The 18229-nt window shown below is 47.6% G+C and overlaps 1 protein-coding gene across 2 annotated transcripts in view; it reads right to left on the reverse strand.

Annotated features, from left to right (window-relative positions):
• The window catches only part of MTHFD1 (methylenetetrahydrofolate dehydrogenase, cyclohydrolase and formyltetrahydrofolate synthetase 1), a 168981-nt gene that overhangs the window by 116046 nt on the left and 34706 nt on the right, over positions 1-18229 (reverse strand). For both annotated transcript variants that reach the window (XM_063947235.1, XM_063947236.1), the window contains 2 exons: positions 10545-10672; positions 10356-10453 (listed from right to left, as the gene is read on the reverse strand). In XM_063947235.1, coding sequence (XP_063803305.1) covers positions 10356-10453; positions 10545-10672 — 226 coding nt within the window. The remainder of the gene's footprint in view (positions 1-10355; positions 10454-10544; positions 10673-18229) is intronic.

Consider the following 18229-nt stretch of genomic DNA (forward strand, 5'->3'; position numbering starts at 1 on the left):
CAAACGAAGCCGTCAACCAGTTCCAACCCATCAGCTAGCACCAAATGCTAATCCTACCAGATTCACCTTACACAAAATGTCTACCATAAGGATCCGTAAAACATCTGGCTTCGGGGAGTATGAAAGAGAATGTGATTTTACCGGCAGACAAGATGCCGGCTGTCAATATACAGACAGCGGCACCCCATCTGTCGGAACCCTGGCAGCTCGCCACAGGTTATATTCCCACTAGGTTGGAGGCTTGGAGTGGGAATAACCTGCGGTGGTTGGGATTGCTGGTGAAACCCAGACGACAGAAGTCGGGATTCCGTCTGTTTCCTGATCGCGACACCAGCCGGTATTTTAACTGCATCCCGGATGGAGGAATGCTACTTTATCAATGTTGGGCAAAAGTGAAGTATGACGGGGGCCGCAGAGATGGTTGGGAGCCAGGGGACCTACTGCCACAGCTGGACCATGTGAGTGACAAGATGGATGTATGTATGTATGTATGTATGTATGTATGTATATGAGAGAGAGAGAGAGAGAGAGAGAGAGAGAGAGAGAGAGAGAGAGAGAGAGAGAGAGAGAGAGGAGAGAGAGAGAGAGAGAGAGAGAGAGAGAGAGAGAGAGAGAGAGAGAGAGAGAGAGAGAGAGAGAGACTACCTCGTGCAACATGGATAGAAGAGGTTCTGTTCTACTGAGGTGTAATGCGCTTAAGGGGCTCTAACATAGCATAATGTGCATAAGGTAGTACTCTGATGTCATGTGACTGATATACAGTGCTGTGTGGTGTAACGTGAACTGGTACCAGGGGCATCTGAATGGGGAGGGGCAAGGGGGGCAGCTTGCTTCCCCCAAAACAGGGGAGTAGCCGCCACCAGCAGCTTCAACGCTGCCAACGCTGTATTAGCAGCAGTGCATCCGGCACTGCACCTATATTACTTTACAGAGCGGGCAGCGCTGAAGCTGCCTTTCCCATGTGCTCAGCCCAGTGCTGACCCGACACAAACGCAGGCTGCACAGCCGCGTAGAGCGCCAATCAGTGGAGGGCACCGCTGCTGACGGTGAGCAAGTCACCTTCACTCACTGCTAACGTGCGGCCACACGCCAGATCCCAGGAAATGTTCTCCCTGGGTGCCACAAGGTCTAGAACCAGCCCTGCTTGTAATCTGTAATGGATTGCAGATTGAGCTATCGTTGGGACTAGTGCTCAATCTCATCCTGCTTGACAAATGATTAGCGCTCAGCAAAATCTGTATCTGAAATGGAAATACAAAGACAAATGAAGCCTTGCGCCAGTTCCAACCCATTCAGTAGCACCACCCATCCTTCCAGAGGAGCAGCACCAAATGTTAATGATCTGTAATTATTCCTTAAAATATGTGAAAGATAGTAAAATATTTAAGACTATAGCGATAATTTTATATTTACATACTGCGTAATCGTACATAATATGCATCAAAGGGATTGTTTAAGGAGAGACATTAAAAGTGATGAACAGGTCTAGATAGATCTCATTTTAATTACTTTACCAAACAGTCCAAAGTGAAACTTTGGGGATTTATTAACAGTATGGAAAATGCAGATTCTCTACCCCCCCCCCCCCCCCCCCCCTCCCCAAAAAATAAAATAAAAAAAATAAATTGTAAAGTATGGCTCTTTTGGAAAAGCAAAGTTTTTATTTTTCATTTTTATTGAAACATGTATCAAATGATAGCCCTTAAAGAGGTTTAAAACGAGACATTGCCCAACTCTCTAACTCAGTTAGGCGAGCTGAAAATGCCATTAATAACCAATTTATTGTTAAAACAATGCAGCTTTTAAGGCCTATAACTTTAAAACCAATGTACTTATCAGCCTAAAATAATTGAACTTAGAGATTGTAAGGTAGATTTTTTTTTCAAAAATGGTGTTTATCTGATGTGGGATGAACCTTATATATGGTCATGGTTTTTTATTGGACTGATCAAAAAAACTAACACAAAAACAAAAAAAAAAACACAAAAACAAACAAACACCCTAGTAAGAACACCAAGGGGAATATTCAATTGAGGTCGAAACTGCAGTCTTGTCAAAAAGACAGCAGTTTTCGACTTATTCAGGCCGGAAGGTGTTCCGACCTATTTAGTCCCCAGCTTTTTTTTTTTTTATTTGGCAAGTCTGGGAATTCGACTTGTCAAATAGTTCGTGAACCCTGCAGTATAAGCTGCAGATTCACATGCTTCTGAGGGAAACGGGGCCAAATTAGACAGGTTTTGGCCCTGTTTCCGACCATCTCAGTCAGACTTAAAATAATAAGAAAAAAAAAAAGCCAGACTGAGATGAGGGAGCAGAGAGGAGAAAGCCCCAGGCAGAAGGGGGTGGGGGGTGGAGAGCCCCAGGCAGAAGGGGGTGGGGGGTGGAGAGCCCCAGGCAGAAGGGGGTGGGGGGAAGGAGGAGGAGAAGAGCCCCAGGCGACTTTTTTAAAGTCGAATTGAGATGGGCATTGAATAGCCCTGGTCTGATCCACTCCGACAAATGCATGTCGGAATGTATCAGACCTCAATTAAATATACCCCCAAGACTACGTGCAGATGTGCGCTTGTGGCAATAGGTTCATAAAAGTCAGATAATGATGGACACACATGAAGTACACATTGTTAAATTTGCTTTAGAACTTTTTCCTGCATTTTTATTATTTAATTTCCCAAACGTGAAGAGCCCAGCCACCTATAAAATTCCTAAATACCAGAACTCTGATAAAGTACAACAAAGTCATACAACTTGGTCAAAAAAAACAAAAACAAAGAAAAACAAAAAAGAAAAAACCCACAGCCCATAGTAATACAGTGCTGACACATTTTAAAGGAATGGGCACACAGCTACAGTAACATACAAAGTGAACATCAATCTCTGAACTATAGCTGCAAGCAATGGACGTCCTGTAGCAAGCGTGGATTAAAGCATGAGTGCTACCTACAAAAGCAAAACACAACATACATTATACTACATGTCATAAGCATTAGATAGAGGAACATTGAAGAGTTTAACAGATTTGTTTTAAATATATTCCACAACCCCTTGGCCAGCAGTCTGAAAGCAAGAAAGCCACATTTGCCCCTGATCACACCAGCCTGCATATGGTCTACCGACATGAAGCTGCATTTAGCCAAAACAAGAAGTAGAGTATGACTCAACACCTGCTATGAAGAACTACACACTGACTGCTGTAAGTGGTAAGGACAGCAAAATGGAAAAAAAAAAAAAAAAAAAAAAAAAAAACACACCAAAAAAACATAACCCTATACTGCTTTATATGCATCTTAAAATAACCCCACATTTTAAAAACACTTCATGCTTCCCTCAGCAGACAAGCGTTATGGAGATACAGACTTAATTTTGGCAGTGTGGGAAGGTGCAAATTCACGCTGGAAAATTACCAAAACCTGGTTCAATGACTCTGGGATTACTGTGCTGGATTGGCCAGCAAACTCACCTGACCTGAACCCCATAGAGAATCTATGGGGCATTGCCAAGAGTAAGATGAGAGACACACGAGACCGAACAATGCAGAAGAGCTGAAGGCCACTATTGAAGCATCCAGGTCTTCCATAACACCTCAGCAGTGCCACCGGCTGATAGAATCCATGCCACGCCACATTGAGGCAGTAATTCATGCAAAAGGGGCCCAACCCAAGCACTGAATACATATACATGATTATACTTTTCAGAGGGCCGACATTTCTGTATTTAAAATCCTTTATTGATTTTATGTAATATTCTAATTTTCTGAGACTTGGGGTTTTCTTAAGCTGTAAGCCAAAAATAAGATTTTACTTACCGATAAATCTATTTCTCGGAGTCCGTAGTGGATGCTGGGGTTCCTGAAAGGACCATGGGGAATAGCGGCTCCGCAGGAGACAGGGCACAAAAAGTAAAGCTTTTCCAGATCAGGTGGTGTGCACTGGCTCCTCCCCCTATGACCCTCCTCCAGACTCCAGTTAGGTACTGTGCCCGGACGAGCGTACACAATAAGGGAGGATTTTGAATCCCGGGTAAGACTCACACCAGCCACACCAATCACACCGTACAACTTGTGATCTAAACCCAGTTAACAGTATGATAACAGCGGAGCCTCTGAAAGATGGCTTCCTTCAACAATAACCCGAATTAGTTAACAATAACTATGTACAATTATTGCAGATAATCCGCACTTGGGATGGGCGCCCAGCATCCACTACGGACTCCGAGAAATAGATTTATCGGTAAGTAAAATCTTATTTTCTCTATCGTCCTAGTGGATGCTGGGGTTCCTGAAAGGACCATGGGGATTATACCAAAGCTCCCAAACGGGCGGGAGAGTGCGGATGACTCTGCAGCACCGAATGAGAGAACTCCAGGTCCTCCTTAGCCAGAGTATCAAATTTGTAAAATTTTACAAACGTGTTCTCCCCTGACCACGTAGCTGCTCGGCAAAGTTGTAATGCCGAGACCCCTCGGGCAGCCGCCCAAGATGAGCCCACCTTCCTTGTGGAGTGGGCCTTTACAGATTTAGGCTGTGGCAGGCCTGCCACAGAATGTGCAAGTTGGATTGTGCTACAGATCCAACGAGCAATCGTCTGCTTAGACGCAGGAGCACCCATCTTGTTGGGTGCATACAATATAAACAACGAGTCAGATTTTCTGACTCCAGCTGTCCTTGCAATATATATTTTTAATGCTCTGACAACGTCCAGTAACTTGGAGTCCTCCAAGTCACTTGTAGCCGCAGGCACTACAATAGGCTGGTTCAGATGAAATGCTGACACCACCTTAGGGAGAAAATGCGGACGAGTCCGCAGTTCTGCCCTGTCCGAATGGAAAATCAGATATGGGCTTTTGTAAGATAAAGCTGCCAGTTCTGACACTCTCCTGGCCGAAGCCAGGGCTAGAAGCATGGTCACTTTCCATGTGAGATATTTCAAATCCACCTTCTTTAGTGGTTCAAACCAATGAGATTTTAGAAAGTCCAAAACCACATTGAGATCCCACGGTGCCACTGGAGGCTGTATATGTAGCACTCCCTTAACAAAGGTCTGGACTTCAGGGACTGAAGCCAATTCTTTTTGAAAGAAAATCGACAGGGCCGAAATTTGAACCTTAATAGATCCCAATTTGAGACCCATAGACAATCCTGATTGCAGGAAATGTAGGAATCGACCCAGTTGAAATTCCTCCGTCGGAGCACTCCGATCTTCGCACCACGCAACATATTTTCGCCAAATTCGGTGATAATGTTGCACGGTTACTTCCTTCCTTGCTTTAATCAAAGTAGGAATGACTTCTTCCGGCATGCCTTTTTCCTTTAGGATCCGGCGTTCAACCGCCATGCCGTCAAACGCAGCCGCGGTAAGTCTTGAAACAGACAGGGACCCTGCTGAAGCAAGTCCCTCCTTAGAGGTAGAGGCCACGGATCTTCCGTGATCATCTCTTGAAGTTCCGGGTACCAAGTCCTTCTTGGCCAATCCGGAACCACTAGTATCATCCTTACGCCTCTTTGCCGTATAATTCTCAATACTTTTGGTATGAGAGGCAGAGGAGGAAACACATACACCGACTGGTACACCCAAGGCGTTACCAGCGCGTCCACAGCTATTGCCTGCGGATCTCTTGACCTGGCGCAATACCTGTCCAGTTTTTTGTTGAGGCGAGACGCCATCATGTCCACCATTGGTCTTTCCCAACGGGTTACCAGCATGTGGAAGACTTCTGGATGAAGTCCCCACTCTCCCGGGTGAAGATCGTGTCTGCTGAGGAAGTCTGCTTCCCAGTTGTCCACTCCCGGGATGAACACTGCTGACAGTGCTATCACATGATTCTCTGCCCAGCGAAGAATCCTTGCAGCTTCTGTCATTGCACTCCTGCTTCTTGTGCCGCCCTGTCTGTTCACATGGGCGACTGCCGTGATGTTGTCCGACTGGATCAACACCGGTTTTCCCTGAAGCAGAGGTTCTGCCTGGCTTAGAGCATTGTATATTGCTCTTAGTTCCAGAATGTTTATGTGAAGAGACGTTTCCAGGCTCGTCCATACTCCCTGGAAGTTTCTTCCTTGTGTGACTGCTCCCCAGCCTCTCAGGCTGGCGTCCGTGGTCACCAGGATCCAATCCTGTATGCCGAATCTGCGGCCCTCCAATAGATGAGCACTCTGCAACCACCACAGAAGAGACACCCTTGTCCTTGGAGACAGGGTTATCCGCAGGTGCATCTGAAGATGCGACCCTGACCATTTGTCCAACAGATCCCTTTGGAAAATTCTTGCGTGGAATCTGCCGAATGGAATTGCTTCGTAAGAAGCCACCATTTTTCCCAGGACTCTTGTGCATTGATGTACAGACACCTTTCCTGGTTTTAGGAGGTTCCTGACAAGCTCGGATAACTCCTTGGCTTTTTCCTCCGGGAGAAAAACCTTTTTCTGAACCGTGTCCAGAATCATCCCTAGGAACAGCAGACGAGTTGTCGGCATTAACTGGGATTTTGGAATATTCAGAATCCACCCGTGCTGTTTTAGTACTTCTTGCGACAGTGCTAATCCCATCTCTAGCTGTTCTCTGGACCTTGCCCTTATTAGGAGATCGTCCAAGTATGGGATAATTAATATGCCTTTTCTTCGAAGAAGAATCATCATCTCGGCCATTACCTTTGTAAAGACCCGAGGTGCCGTGGACAATCCGAACGGCAGCGTCTGAAACTGATAGTGACAGTTTTGTACAACGAACCTGAGGTACCCCTGGTGTGAGGGGTAAATTGGAACGTGGAGATACGCATCCTTGATGTCCAAGGATACCATAAAGTCCCCCTCTTCCAGGTTCGCTATCACTGCTCTGAGTGACTCCATCTTGAACTTCTTTATGTACAGGTTCAAGGACTTCAGATTTAGAATAGGCCTTACCGAGCCATCCGGCTTAGGTACCACAAAAAGAGTGGAATAATACCCCTTCCCTTGTTGTAGAAGAGGTACCTTGACTATCACCTGCTGAGAGTACAGCTTGTGAATGGCTTCCAAAACCGTCTCCCTTTCGGAGGGGGACGTTGGTAAAGCAGACTTCAGGAAACGGCGAGGTGGATCTGTCTCTAATTCCAACCTGTACCCCTGAGATATTATCTGCAGGATCCAGGGATCTACCTGCGAGTGAGCCCACTGCGCGCTGTAATTTTTGAGACGACCACCCACAGTCCCCGAGTCCGCTTGAGAAGCCCCAGCGTCATGCTGAGGCTTTTGTAGAAGCCGGGGAAGGCTTCTGTTCCTGGGAAGGAGCTGCCTGTTGCTGTCTCTTCCCTCGACCTCTGCCTCGTGGCAGATATGAATAGCCCTTTGCTCTCTTATTTTTAAAGGAACGAAAGGGCTGCGGTTGATAAGTCGGTGCCTTTTTCTGTTGGGGAGTGACTTGAGGTAGAAAGGTGGATTCCCAATCTGATAGACCGACTCCAAATAACTCCTCCCCTTTATACGGCAAAACTTCCATATGTCGTTTTGAATCCGCATCGCCTGTCCACTGTCGCGTCCATAAAGCTCTTCTGGCCGAAATGGACCTAGCACTTACCCGTGATGCCAGTGTGCAGATATCCCTCTGTGCATCACGCATATAAAGAAAAGCATCCTTTATTTGTTCTAACGACAGTAAAATATTGTCCCTGTCCAGGGTATCAATATTTTCAATCAGGGACTCTGACCAAACTACCCCAGCACTGCACATCCAGGCTGTCGCTATAGCTGGTCGTAGTATAACACCTGCGTGTGTGTATATACTTTTTTGGATATTTTCCATCCTCCTATCTGATGGATCTTTAAGTGCGGCCGTCTCAGGAGAGGGTAACGCCACTTGTTTAGATAAGCGTGTTAGCGCCTTGTCCACCCTAGGAGGTGTTTCCCAGCGCTCCCTAACCTCTGGCGGGAAAGGGTATAATGCCAATAATTTCTTTGAAATTATCAGCTTTTTATCAGGGGCAACCCACGCTTCATTACACACGTCATTTAATTCTTCTGATTCAGGAAAAACTATAGGTAGTTTTTTCACACCCCACATAATACCCTGTTTAGTGGTACCTGTAGTATCAGCTAAATGTAACGCCTCCTTCATTGCCAAAATCATATAACGTGTGGCCCTACTGGAAAATACGGTTGATTCGTCACCGTCACCACTGGAGTCAGTGCCTGTGTCTGGGTCTGTGTCGACCGACTGAGGCAAAGGGCGTTTCACAGCCCCTGACGGTGTTTGAGTCGCCTGGACAGGCACTAATTGATTGTCCGGCCGTCTCATGTCGTCAAACGACTGCTTTAGCGTGTTGACACTATCCCGTAGTTCCATAAATAAAGGCATCCATTCTGGTGTCGACTCCCTAGGGGGTGACATCCTCATATTTGGCAATTGCTCCGCCTCCACACCAATATCGTCCTCATACATGTCGACACACACGTACCGACACACAGCAGACACACAGGGAATGCTCCTAACGAAGACAGGACCCACTAGCCCTTTGGGGAGACAGAGGGAGAGTTTGCCAGCACACACCAAAAGCGCTATATATAACAGGGATAGCCTTATAATAAGTGCTCCCTTATAGCTGCTTTATATATATCAAAATATCGCCATAAATTTGCCCCCCCTCTCTGTTTTACCCTGTTTCTGTAGTGCAGTGCAGGGGAGAGACCTGGGAGCCGTCCTGACCAGCGGAGCTGTGAGAGGAAATGGCGCCGTGTGCTGAGGAGATAGGCCCCGCCCCTTTTCCGGCGGGCTCGTCTCCCGCTATTTAGTGAATCCAGGCAGAGGTTAAATATCTCCATATAGCCTCTGGGGGCTATATGTGAGGTATTTTTAGCCTTTATATAGGTTACATTTGCCTCCCAGGGCGCCCCCCCCCAGCGCCCTGCACCCTCAGTGACTGCGTGTGAAGTGTGCTGAGAGGAAAATGGCGCACAGCTGCAGTGCTGTGCGCTACCTTTAGAAGACTGCAGGAGTCTTCAGCCGCCGATTCTGGACCTCTTCTGACTTCAGCATCTGCAAGGGGGCCGGCGGCGCGGCTCCGGTGACCATCCAGGCTGTACCTGTGATCGTCCCTCTGGAGCTGATGTCCAGTAGCCAAGAAGCCAATCCATCCTGCACGCAGGTGAGTTCACTTCTTCTCCCCTCAGTCCCTCGTTGCAGTGATCCTGTTGCCAGCAGGACTCACTGTAAAATAAAAAACCTAAGCTAAACTTTTTCTAAGCAGCTCTTTAGGAGAGCCACCTAGATTGCACCCTTCTCGGCCGGGCACAAAAATCTAACTGGAGTCTGGAGGAGGGTCATAGGGGGAGGAGCCAGTGCACACCACCTGATCTGGAAAAGCTTTACTTTTTGTGCCCTGTCTCCTGCGGAGCCGCTATTCCCCATGGTCCTTTCAGGAACCCCAGCATCCACTAGGACGATAGAGAAATCAAATTTATACCAAGTAAAGGCTTGAAATATCTCACTTTGCATGTAATGAGTCTATATATATTAGTGTCACCTTTTAAGTTGAATTACTGAAATAAATGAACTTGTGCACGATATTCTAATTTTCTGAGTTTCACCTGTATTGCTCCCCTTGCATGTCAACATGGTTTGTTCCAGATACAAAGTTACTTGCGTTTTATGCTTTACTTACAAACATGAATCATACCCGGGATCCGGTCAAGATGCCGCCGGACGGAATCCCGGCGGTCGAAATACCGACGCCGGAATCCCGACCACCGCAATCCCGACATTCTCCCTCCGTGGGTGTCCACGACACCCATAGAGGGAGAATATAATAGTGTGCCGAGCGTGGCGAGCGAAGCGAGCCCGCAAGGGGCTGCGTTCCGCTCGCCACCCCTGTCGGGATTGTGTGGTCGGGATTCCGGTGTCGGTATTTCGACCGCCGGGATTCCGACCACCGGCATTTAGTACTGATCCCTCATACCCACAGTCATCAGCCTTTAACGACTTATGCTATCCTGCCACTTGGCCCGACCACCATATGATAGATTGGACTGAAATGGACCACCACTTGTATGGCGTACTGGATGCGTGTACACTTGTTTTCCCCGAATCTGTACAAGCAGATATTCCAGTGTGGTCAGCTTAGATCAATAACCAAATGATGTTTATCATCAGGCGTTCAGCAGCGATATGCCACCTGAGAACACTTCTACCACTTGCATTGCATGATGTTGCAGAATGACAGGAAATGTGGTCTTAGAGCAGATTGTTAAATGAACCTGCTGAGACATTACACAATTAATAGGCTACTCTGACCTTTGTCCTCATACTGCTATATTATATTACTGTATGTGCAGGTATAATTATTACAGTACACTCTAGCTTGCTGTTAAAGAAACAGGACACAGACCACCACATTACCTGGGCACTGGAGTCTGCACCTGGATCTTGGTGCACTCTATATTCCATTTGTCTGGTTGGAATGTTTCAAGGGAACTTTTTGCGCTCTCGACTGTGTTCTGGAAGCAGAAATGAGAATGGTGTGTCCATGCAATGCAAATTAATTCACACCAACATCTGAACTGTGCTTACACCTCAGAAATGACCTACCTCCATCAGCATGGCTACAGTCATCGGACCAACCCCACCTGGGACTGGAGTGATGTACGATGCTTTATCCTTTGCTTCTTCATAAGCCACATCCCCAACAACCCGTCTCCCGGAGGCTTTGGTAGCATCTATGGGATACAGAATCTAATTGACCACCAAGACAAATGTTACCTCCTGCTAAACGTTACCTGCCAAGATAAAGGAAATAGTGGTACAATAGGTTCCCTTTGTTTTTGTTATAACCCTTCACACTCTCCACATTAGTACAGCACTCTACAATGAGAGCATTGTAGTCCCAACATACAAGCGTTTGCTGTGCCAACTAGGTGTCCATTAACCACTCCACCCACAAATTTTTCCCAAAAACCACTCAAATGTTCAGGGTTTTTTTTTTTTTTTTAAATGAGCAAGTTAGATGAACATGTACTTGAAACTTATCCAACTTATACAAAATGTTTTTATTTAAAAAATAAAAAATGTATGCAAAAATAAAAAGAATGTTTTTTTTTCAAACATCGGATCATTACCATCGGCAACATTGCGACTTTAATGTTCCAAAAGGTGCAGCCACTAAGCACACACCTGGGGGCGGGGGGGGGGGGGGGGGTGTTCCTCGACTGGGGGTTAATATACATTTCCCCAGCATCTGCTATTGTCTGCAGCGCCGGGTGGGGGGGGGGGGGGGGGAAAGGGAGGGGAGGGGAAGTGGTCCTGCTGTGCTGAATGATCATAAAAAACACCGCAAACACTGGGGGAGGGTTCAAAAGATCCCTCAGAGAATGGCAGCTGAGGCTTCCCTGCAGCGCACACACTATTTCACTTATCGCATCGGGTACAACCAGTTCAGATAATGCATTTGCTGGTGTGGTCGCATCTGATGCGTCCATGCCAGGCAAGTGGTCAATGGTTCTTGAAATGCTTATTTGAGAAGGCTTTTGCTTTAACCATCCAATCAAGATCTGGCCAGCACATTGGTTAGCATTACTGCCTCACAGATGTGAGGTCATGAGTTCAATTTCTAACCAAGGAACTATGGGGGTCATTCAGAGTTAATCGCTAGCTGCATTTGTTCGCAGCGCATCGATCAGGCTAAAAAACAGCAGTGCAGCACAATGCGCACACGCGGCGTACGGGCACAACGAACAATGTAGTTTTGCACAGGGCCTAGCGATGCATTTCAGTCGCACTGCTTGCCGCAGAGTGATTGACATGAAGTGCGCGTTTCTGGGTGGAAGCTGACAGTTTTCAGGGAGTGTGCGGAAAAATGCAGGCGTGCCAGGAAAACCGCAGGCGTGGCAGGGCGTGTTTGGGACGTGAAATCTGGTACGGAATAGTCTGAAGTGATTGCAAGCGGCGAGTAGGTTTTGAGCTACTCTGAAACAAAAGTTTTTTGTAGCCGCTCTGCGATAAAAACGTTCGCACTTCTGCCAAGCTAAAATACACTCCCAGTGGGCGGCGGCTTAGGATTTGCACAGCTGCTAAAGACTGCTAGTGAGCAACTCTGAATGACCCCCTATGTGCGGCGTTTGCCTGTGCAGAGTTAACCTTCTTGTGTACACGATAGGGAATATAGATTGCAAGCTTTAAAGACTAAAATATTCTCTGTAAAGAGCTGCAGAATCTGTGTGCGCTATATAAATAACTGGTGAGAAGAATTGGCTGTAATGCTGAATGTGTCACAGTTCTTCTAGCACTCATACAGTGTTACCATTTAGAGGCTGAAACCAACTGAGCAGACGAGTTTAGTCCCGGGGTAAAGAGGGCATGGACAACAGAAGTGGCATTCATGTACTAAGATGGCATCTGCCAACGTGGCCAAGATGAAGAAATAAAATAAGAATTTACTTACCGATAATTCTATTTCTCGGAGTCCGTAGTGGATGCTGGGGTTCCTGAAAGGACCATGGGGAATAGCGGCTCCGCAGGAGACAGGGCACAAAAGTAAAGCTTTTACAGGTCAGGTGGTGTGTACTGGCTCCTCCCCCTATGACCCTCCTCCAGACTCCAGTTAGGTACTGTGCCCGGACGAGCGTACACAATAAGGGAGGATTTTGAATCCCGGGTAAGACTCATACCAGCCACACCAATCACACCGTACAACTTGTGATCTAAACCCAGTTAACAGTATGATAACAGAGGAGCCTCTGAAAGATGGCTTCCTAAACAATAACCCGAATTAGTTAACAATAACTATGTACAAGTATTGCAGATAATCCGCACTTGGGATGGGCGCCCAGCATCCACTACGGACTCCGAGAAATAGAATTATCGGTAAGTAAATTCTTATTTTCTCTATCGTCCTAAGTGGATGCTGGGGTTCCTGAAAGGACCATGGGGATTATACCAAAGCTCCCAAACGGGCGGGAGAGTGCGGATGACTCTGCAGCACCGAATGAGAGAACTCCAGGTCCTCCTTTGCCAGGGTATCAAATTTGTAAAAATTTACAAACGTGTTCTCCCCTGACCACGTAGCTGCTCGGCAGAGTTGTAATGCCGAGACCCCTCGGGCAGCCGCCCAAGATGAGCCCACCTTCCTTGCGGAATGGGCCTTAACAGATTTAGGCTGTGGCAGGCCTGCCACAGAATGTACAAGTTGAATTTTGTTACAAATCCAACGAGCAATCGACTGCTTAGAAGCAGGTGCACCCAACTTGTTGGGTGCATACAGTATAAACAGCGAGTCAGATTTTCTGACTCCAGCCGTCCTTTAAATGTATATTTTTAAGGCTCTGACAACGTCCAACAACTTGGAGTCCTTCAAGTCGTCTGTAGCCGCAGGCACTACAATAGGCTGGTTCAGGTGAAACGCTGATACCACCTTAGGGAGAAAATGCGGACGCGTCCGCAGCTCTGCCCTATGTCGAATGGAAAATTAAATAAGGGCTTTTATAAAAACAAAGCCGCCAGTTCAGATACTCTCCCGGCCGAAGCCAGGGCCAGTAACATAGTCACTTTCCATGTGAGATATTTCAAATCCACATTCTTTAGTGGTTCAAACCAATTGGATTTGAGGAAATCTAAAACTACATTTAGATCCCACGGTGCCACCTTAGGCACCACAGGAGGCTGTATATGCAGTACTCCTTTGATAAAAATCTGGACCTCAGGGACTGAGGCCAATTCTTTTTGGAAGAATATTGAGAGGGCCGAAATTTGAACCTTAATAGATCCCAATTTGAGACCCATAGACAATCCTGATTGCAGGAAATGTAGGAAAACGACCCAGTTGAAATTCCTCCATCGGAGCACTCCGCTGCTCGCACCACGCAACATATTTTCGCCAAATACGGCGATAATGCTTCGCGGTGACTTCCTTCCTTGCCTTTATCAAGGTAGGAATGACTTCTTCTGGAATGCCTTTTCCTTTTAGGATCTGGCATTCAAACGCCATGCCGTCAAACGCAGCCGCGGTAAGTCTTGAAAAAGACAAGGACCCTGCTGAAGCAGGTCCCTTCTCAGAAGTAGAGGCCACGGATCGTCCGTGACCATCTCTTGAAGTTCCGGGTACCAAGTCCTTCTTGGCCAATCCGGAGCCACTAGTCTTACTCCTCTTTGCCGTATAATCCTCAATACCTTTGGTATGAGAGGCAGAGGAGGAAACGCATATACCGACTGGTACACCCAAGGTGTTACCAGCGCGTCCACAGCTATTGCCTGCGGATCTCTTGACCTGGCGCAATACCTGTCCAGTGTTTTGTTGAGGCGAGACGCCATCATGTCCACCATTGGTTTTACCCAACGGTTTAATAGCATGTGGAAAACTTCTGGATGAAGTCCCCACTCTCCCGGGTGAAGGTCGTGTCTGCTGAGGAAGTCTGCTTCCCAGTTGTCCACGCCCGGGATGAATACTGCTGACAGTGCTATCACGTGATTCTCCGCCCAGCGAAGGATCCTGGCAGCTTCTGCCATTGCCCTCCTGCTTCTTGTGCCGCCCTGTCTGTTTACATGGGCGACTGCCGTGATGTTGTCCGACTGGATCAACACCGGTCTTCCTTGAAGCAGAGGTTCCGCCTGGCTTAGAGCATTGTAGATTGCTCTTAGTTCCAGAATGCTTATGTGAAGAGACTTTTTCAGGCTCGACCACACTCCCTGGAAATTTCTTCCCTGTGTGACTGCTCCCCAGCCTCTCAGGCTGGCATCCGTGGTCACCAGGATCCAATCCTGCATGCCGAATCTGCGGCCCTCCAATAGATGAGCCTCCTGCAACCACCACAGAAGGGATACCCTTGTCCTCGGCGACAGGGTTATCCGCAGGTGCATCTGAAGATGCGACCCTGACCATTTGTCCAACAGATCCCTTTGCATGGAATCTGCCGAAAGGAATTGCTTCGTAAGAAGCTACCATTTTTTCCCAGGACTCTTGTGCATTGATGTACAGACACCTTTCCTGGTTTTAGGAGGTTCCTGACCAGGTCAGATAACTCCTTGGCTTTTTCTTCGGGAAGAAAAACCTTTTTCTGAACTGTGTCCAGAATCATCCCCAGGAACAGCAGACGAGTTGTCGGCATTAATTGGGATTTTGGAATATTCAGAATCCATCCGTGCTGCTTTAGCACCTCTTGAGATAGTGCTAAACCCATCTCTAGCTGTTCTCTGGACCTTGCCCTTATTAGGAGATCGTCCAAGTATGGGATAATTAATACGCCTTTTCTTCGAAGAAGAAATATTATCTCGGCCATTACCTTTGTAAAGACCCGAGGTGCCGTGGACAAACCAAACGGCAGCGTCTGAAACTGATAGTGACAGTTTTGTACAACGAACCTGAGGTACCCCTGGTGTGAGGGGTAATTGGAACGTGGAGATACGCATCCTTGATGTCCAAGGATACCATAAAGTCCCCTTCTTCCAGGTTCGCTATCACTGCTCTGAGTGACTCCATCTTGAACTTGAACTTCTTTATGTACAGGTTCAAGGACTTCAGATTTAGAATAGGCCTTACCGAGCCATCCGGCTTCGGTACCACAAAAAGAGTGGAATAATACCCCTTCCCTTGTTGTAGAAGAGGTACCTTGACTATCACCTGCTGAGAATACAGCTTGTGAATGGCTTCCAAAACCGTCTCCCTTTCTGAGGGGGACGTTGGTAAAGCAGACTTCAGGAAACGGCGAGGTGGCTCTGTCTCTAATTTCAACCTGTACCCCTGAGATATTATCTGCAGGATCCAGGGATTTACCTGCGAGTGAGCCCACTGCGCGCTGTAATTCTTGAGACGACCGCCTACCGCCCCCGAGTCCGCTTGCGAAGCCCCAGCGTCATGCTGAGGCTTTTGTAGAAGCCGGGGAGGGCTTCTGTTCCTGGGAAGGAGCTGCCTGTTGCTGTCTCTTCCCTCGTCCTCTGCCTCGTGGCAGATATGAATAGCCCTTTGCTCTCTTATTTTTAAAGGAACGAAAGGGCTGCGGTTGAAAGGTCGGTGCCTTTTTCTGTTGGGGAGTGACTTGAGGTAGAAAGGTGGATTTCCCGGCCGTAGCCGTGGCCACCAAATCCGATAGACCGACCCCAAATAACTCCTCTACGCATCGCCTGTCCACTGTCGTGTCCATAAAGCTCTTCTGGCCGAAATGGACATAGCACTTACCCGTGATGCCAGTGTGCAGATATCTCTCTGTGCATCACGCATATAAAGAAATGCATCCTTTATTTGTTCTAACGACAGTAAAATATTGTCCCTGTCCAGGGTATCAATATTTTCGATCAGGGACTCTGACCAAACTACCCCAGCACTGCACATCCAGGCAGTCGCAATAGCTGGTCGTAGTATAACACCTGCATGTGTGTATATACCTTTTTGGATATTTTCCATCCTCCTATCTGATGGATCTTTAAGTGCGGCCGTCTCAGGAGAGGGTAACGCCACTTGTTTTGATAAGCGTGTTAGCGCTTTGTCCACCCTAGGAGGTGTTTCCCAGCGCTCCCTAACCTCTGGCGGGAAAGGGTATAAAGCCAATAACTTCTTTGAAATTAGCAGTTTTTTATCGGGGCACCCCACGCTTCATCACACACGTCATTTAATTCTTCTGATTCGGTAAAAACTACTGGTAGTTTTTTCACACCCCACATAATACCCTGTTTAGTGGTACCTGTAGTATCAGCTAAATGTAACATCTCCTTTATTGCCAAAATCATATAACGTGTGGCCCTACTGGAAAATACGGTTGATTCGTCACCTTCACCACCGGAATCAGTGCCTGTGTCTGGGTCTGTGTCGACCGACTGAGGCAAGGGGCGTTTTACAGCCCCTGACGGTGTTTGAGGCGCCTGGACAGGCACTAATTGAGTGTCCGGCCGCCTCATGTCGGCAAACGACTGCTTAAGCGAGTTGACGCTATCCCGTAATTCCACAAATAAAGGCATCCATTCTGGTGTCGACCCCCTAGGAGGTGACATCCTCATATTTGGCAATTGCTCCGCCTCCACACCAAAAACGTCCTCATACATGTCGACACACACGTACCGACACACAGCAGACACACAGGGAATGCTCTATACGAAGACAGGACCCACTAGCCCTTTGGGGAGACAGAGGGAGAGTCTGCCAGCACACACCAAAAAGCGCTATATATGACAGGGATAGCCTTATGATTAAGTGCTCCCTTATAGCTGCTTTTATATTAATATATTGCCATTTATTTTGCCCCCCTCTCTGTTATACCCTGTTTCTGTAGTGCAGGGGAGAGACCTGGGAGCCTTCCTGACCAGCGGAGCTGTGACAGAAAATGGCGCCGTGTGCTGAGGAGATAGGCCCCGCCCCTTTTTCGGCGGGCTCGTCTCCCGCTATTTAGTACATTTAGGCAGGGGTAAATATCTCCATATAGCCTCTGGGGCTATATGTGAGGTATTTTTAGCCTTTTTAAAGGTTTTCATTTGCCTCCCAGGGCGCCCCCCCCCCAGCGCCCTGCACCCTCAGTGACTGCCGTGTGAAGTGTGCTGAGAGGAAAATGGCGCACAGCTGCAGTGCTGTGCGCTACCTTAAGAAGACTGCAGGAGTCTTCAGCCGCCGATTCTGGACCTCTTCTTGCTTCAGCATCTGTGAGGGGGCCGGCGGCGTGGCTCCGGTGACCATCCAGGCTGTACCTGTGATCGTCCCTCTGGAGCTTCATGTCCAGTAGCCAATCCATCCTGCACGCAGGTGAGTTCACTTCTTCTCCCCTCTGTCCCTCGTTGCAGTGATCCTGTTGCCAGCAGGAATCACTGTAAAATAAAAAACCTAAGCTAAACTCTCTAAGCAGCTCTTTATGAGAGCCACCTAGAATTGCACCCTTCTCGGCCGGGCACAAAAATCTAACTGGAGTCTGGAGGAGGGTCATAGGGGGAGGAGCCAGTACACACCACCTGACCTGTAAAAGCTTTACTTTTGTGCCCTGTCTCCTGCGGAGCCGCTATTCCCCATGGTCCTTTCAGGAACCCCAGCATCCACTTAGGACGATAGAGAAAAACACATTCCATGCCAGCACTACAAAGTCAACACGCCTGGTCTGTAGTCTTTCAAGAGGGTTATGATATATTAATAAGACTGACAGAAGGAAAGATGTGGATTGCATGTCCGACAACGAATAAATGCAAGTATGACCTGTCCACCTTCACCCATGTCCTACATATGCTCTGGGATGTGCACTTCTGGAGATACGCATCCATACGGCTGGCCTGGCATGTACTAAGGGTTTCAGAATGTGGTGAATGGAAAGAAC

This window comes from Pseudophryne corroboree, chromosome 12, assembly GCF_028390025.1.
Source record: "Pseudophryne corroboree isolate aPseCor3 chromosome 12, aPseCor3.hap2, whole genome shotgun sequence".
Taxonomy (NCBI): domain Eukaryota; kingdom Metazoa; phylum Chordata; class Amphibia; order Anura; family Myobatrachidae; genus Pseudophryne; species Pseudophryne corroboree.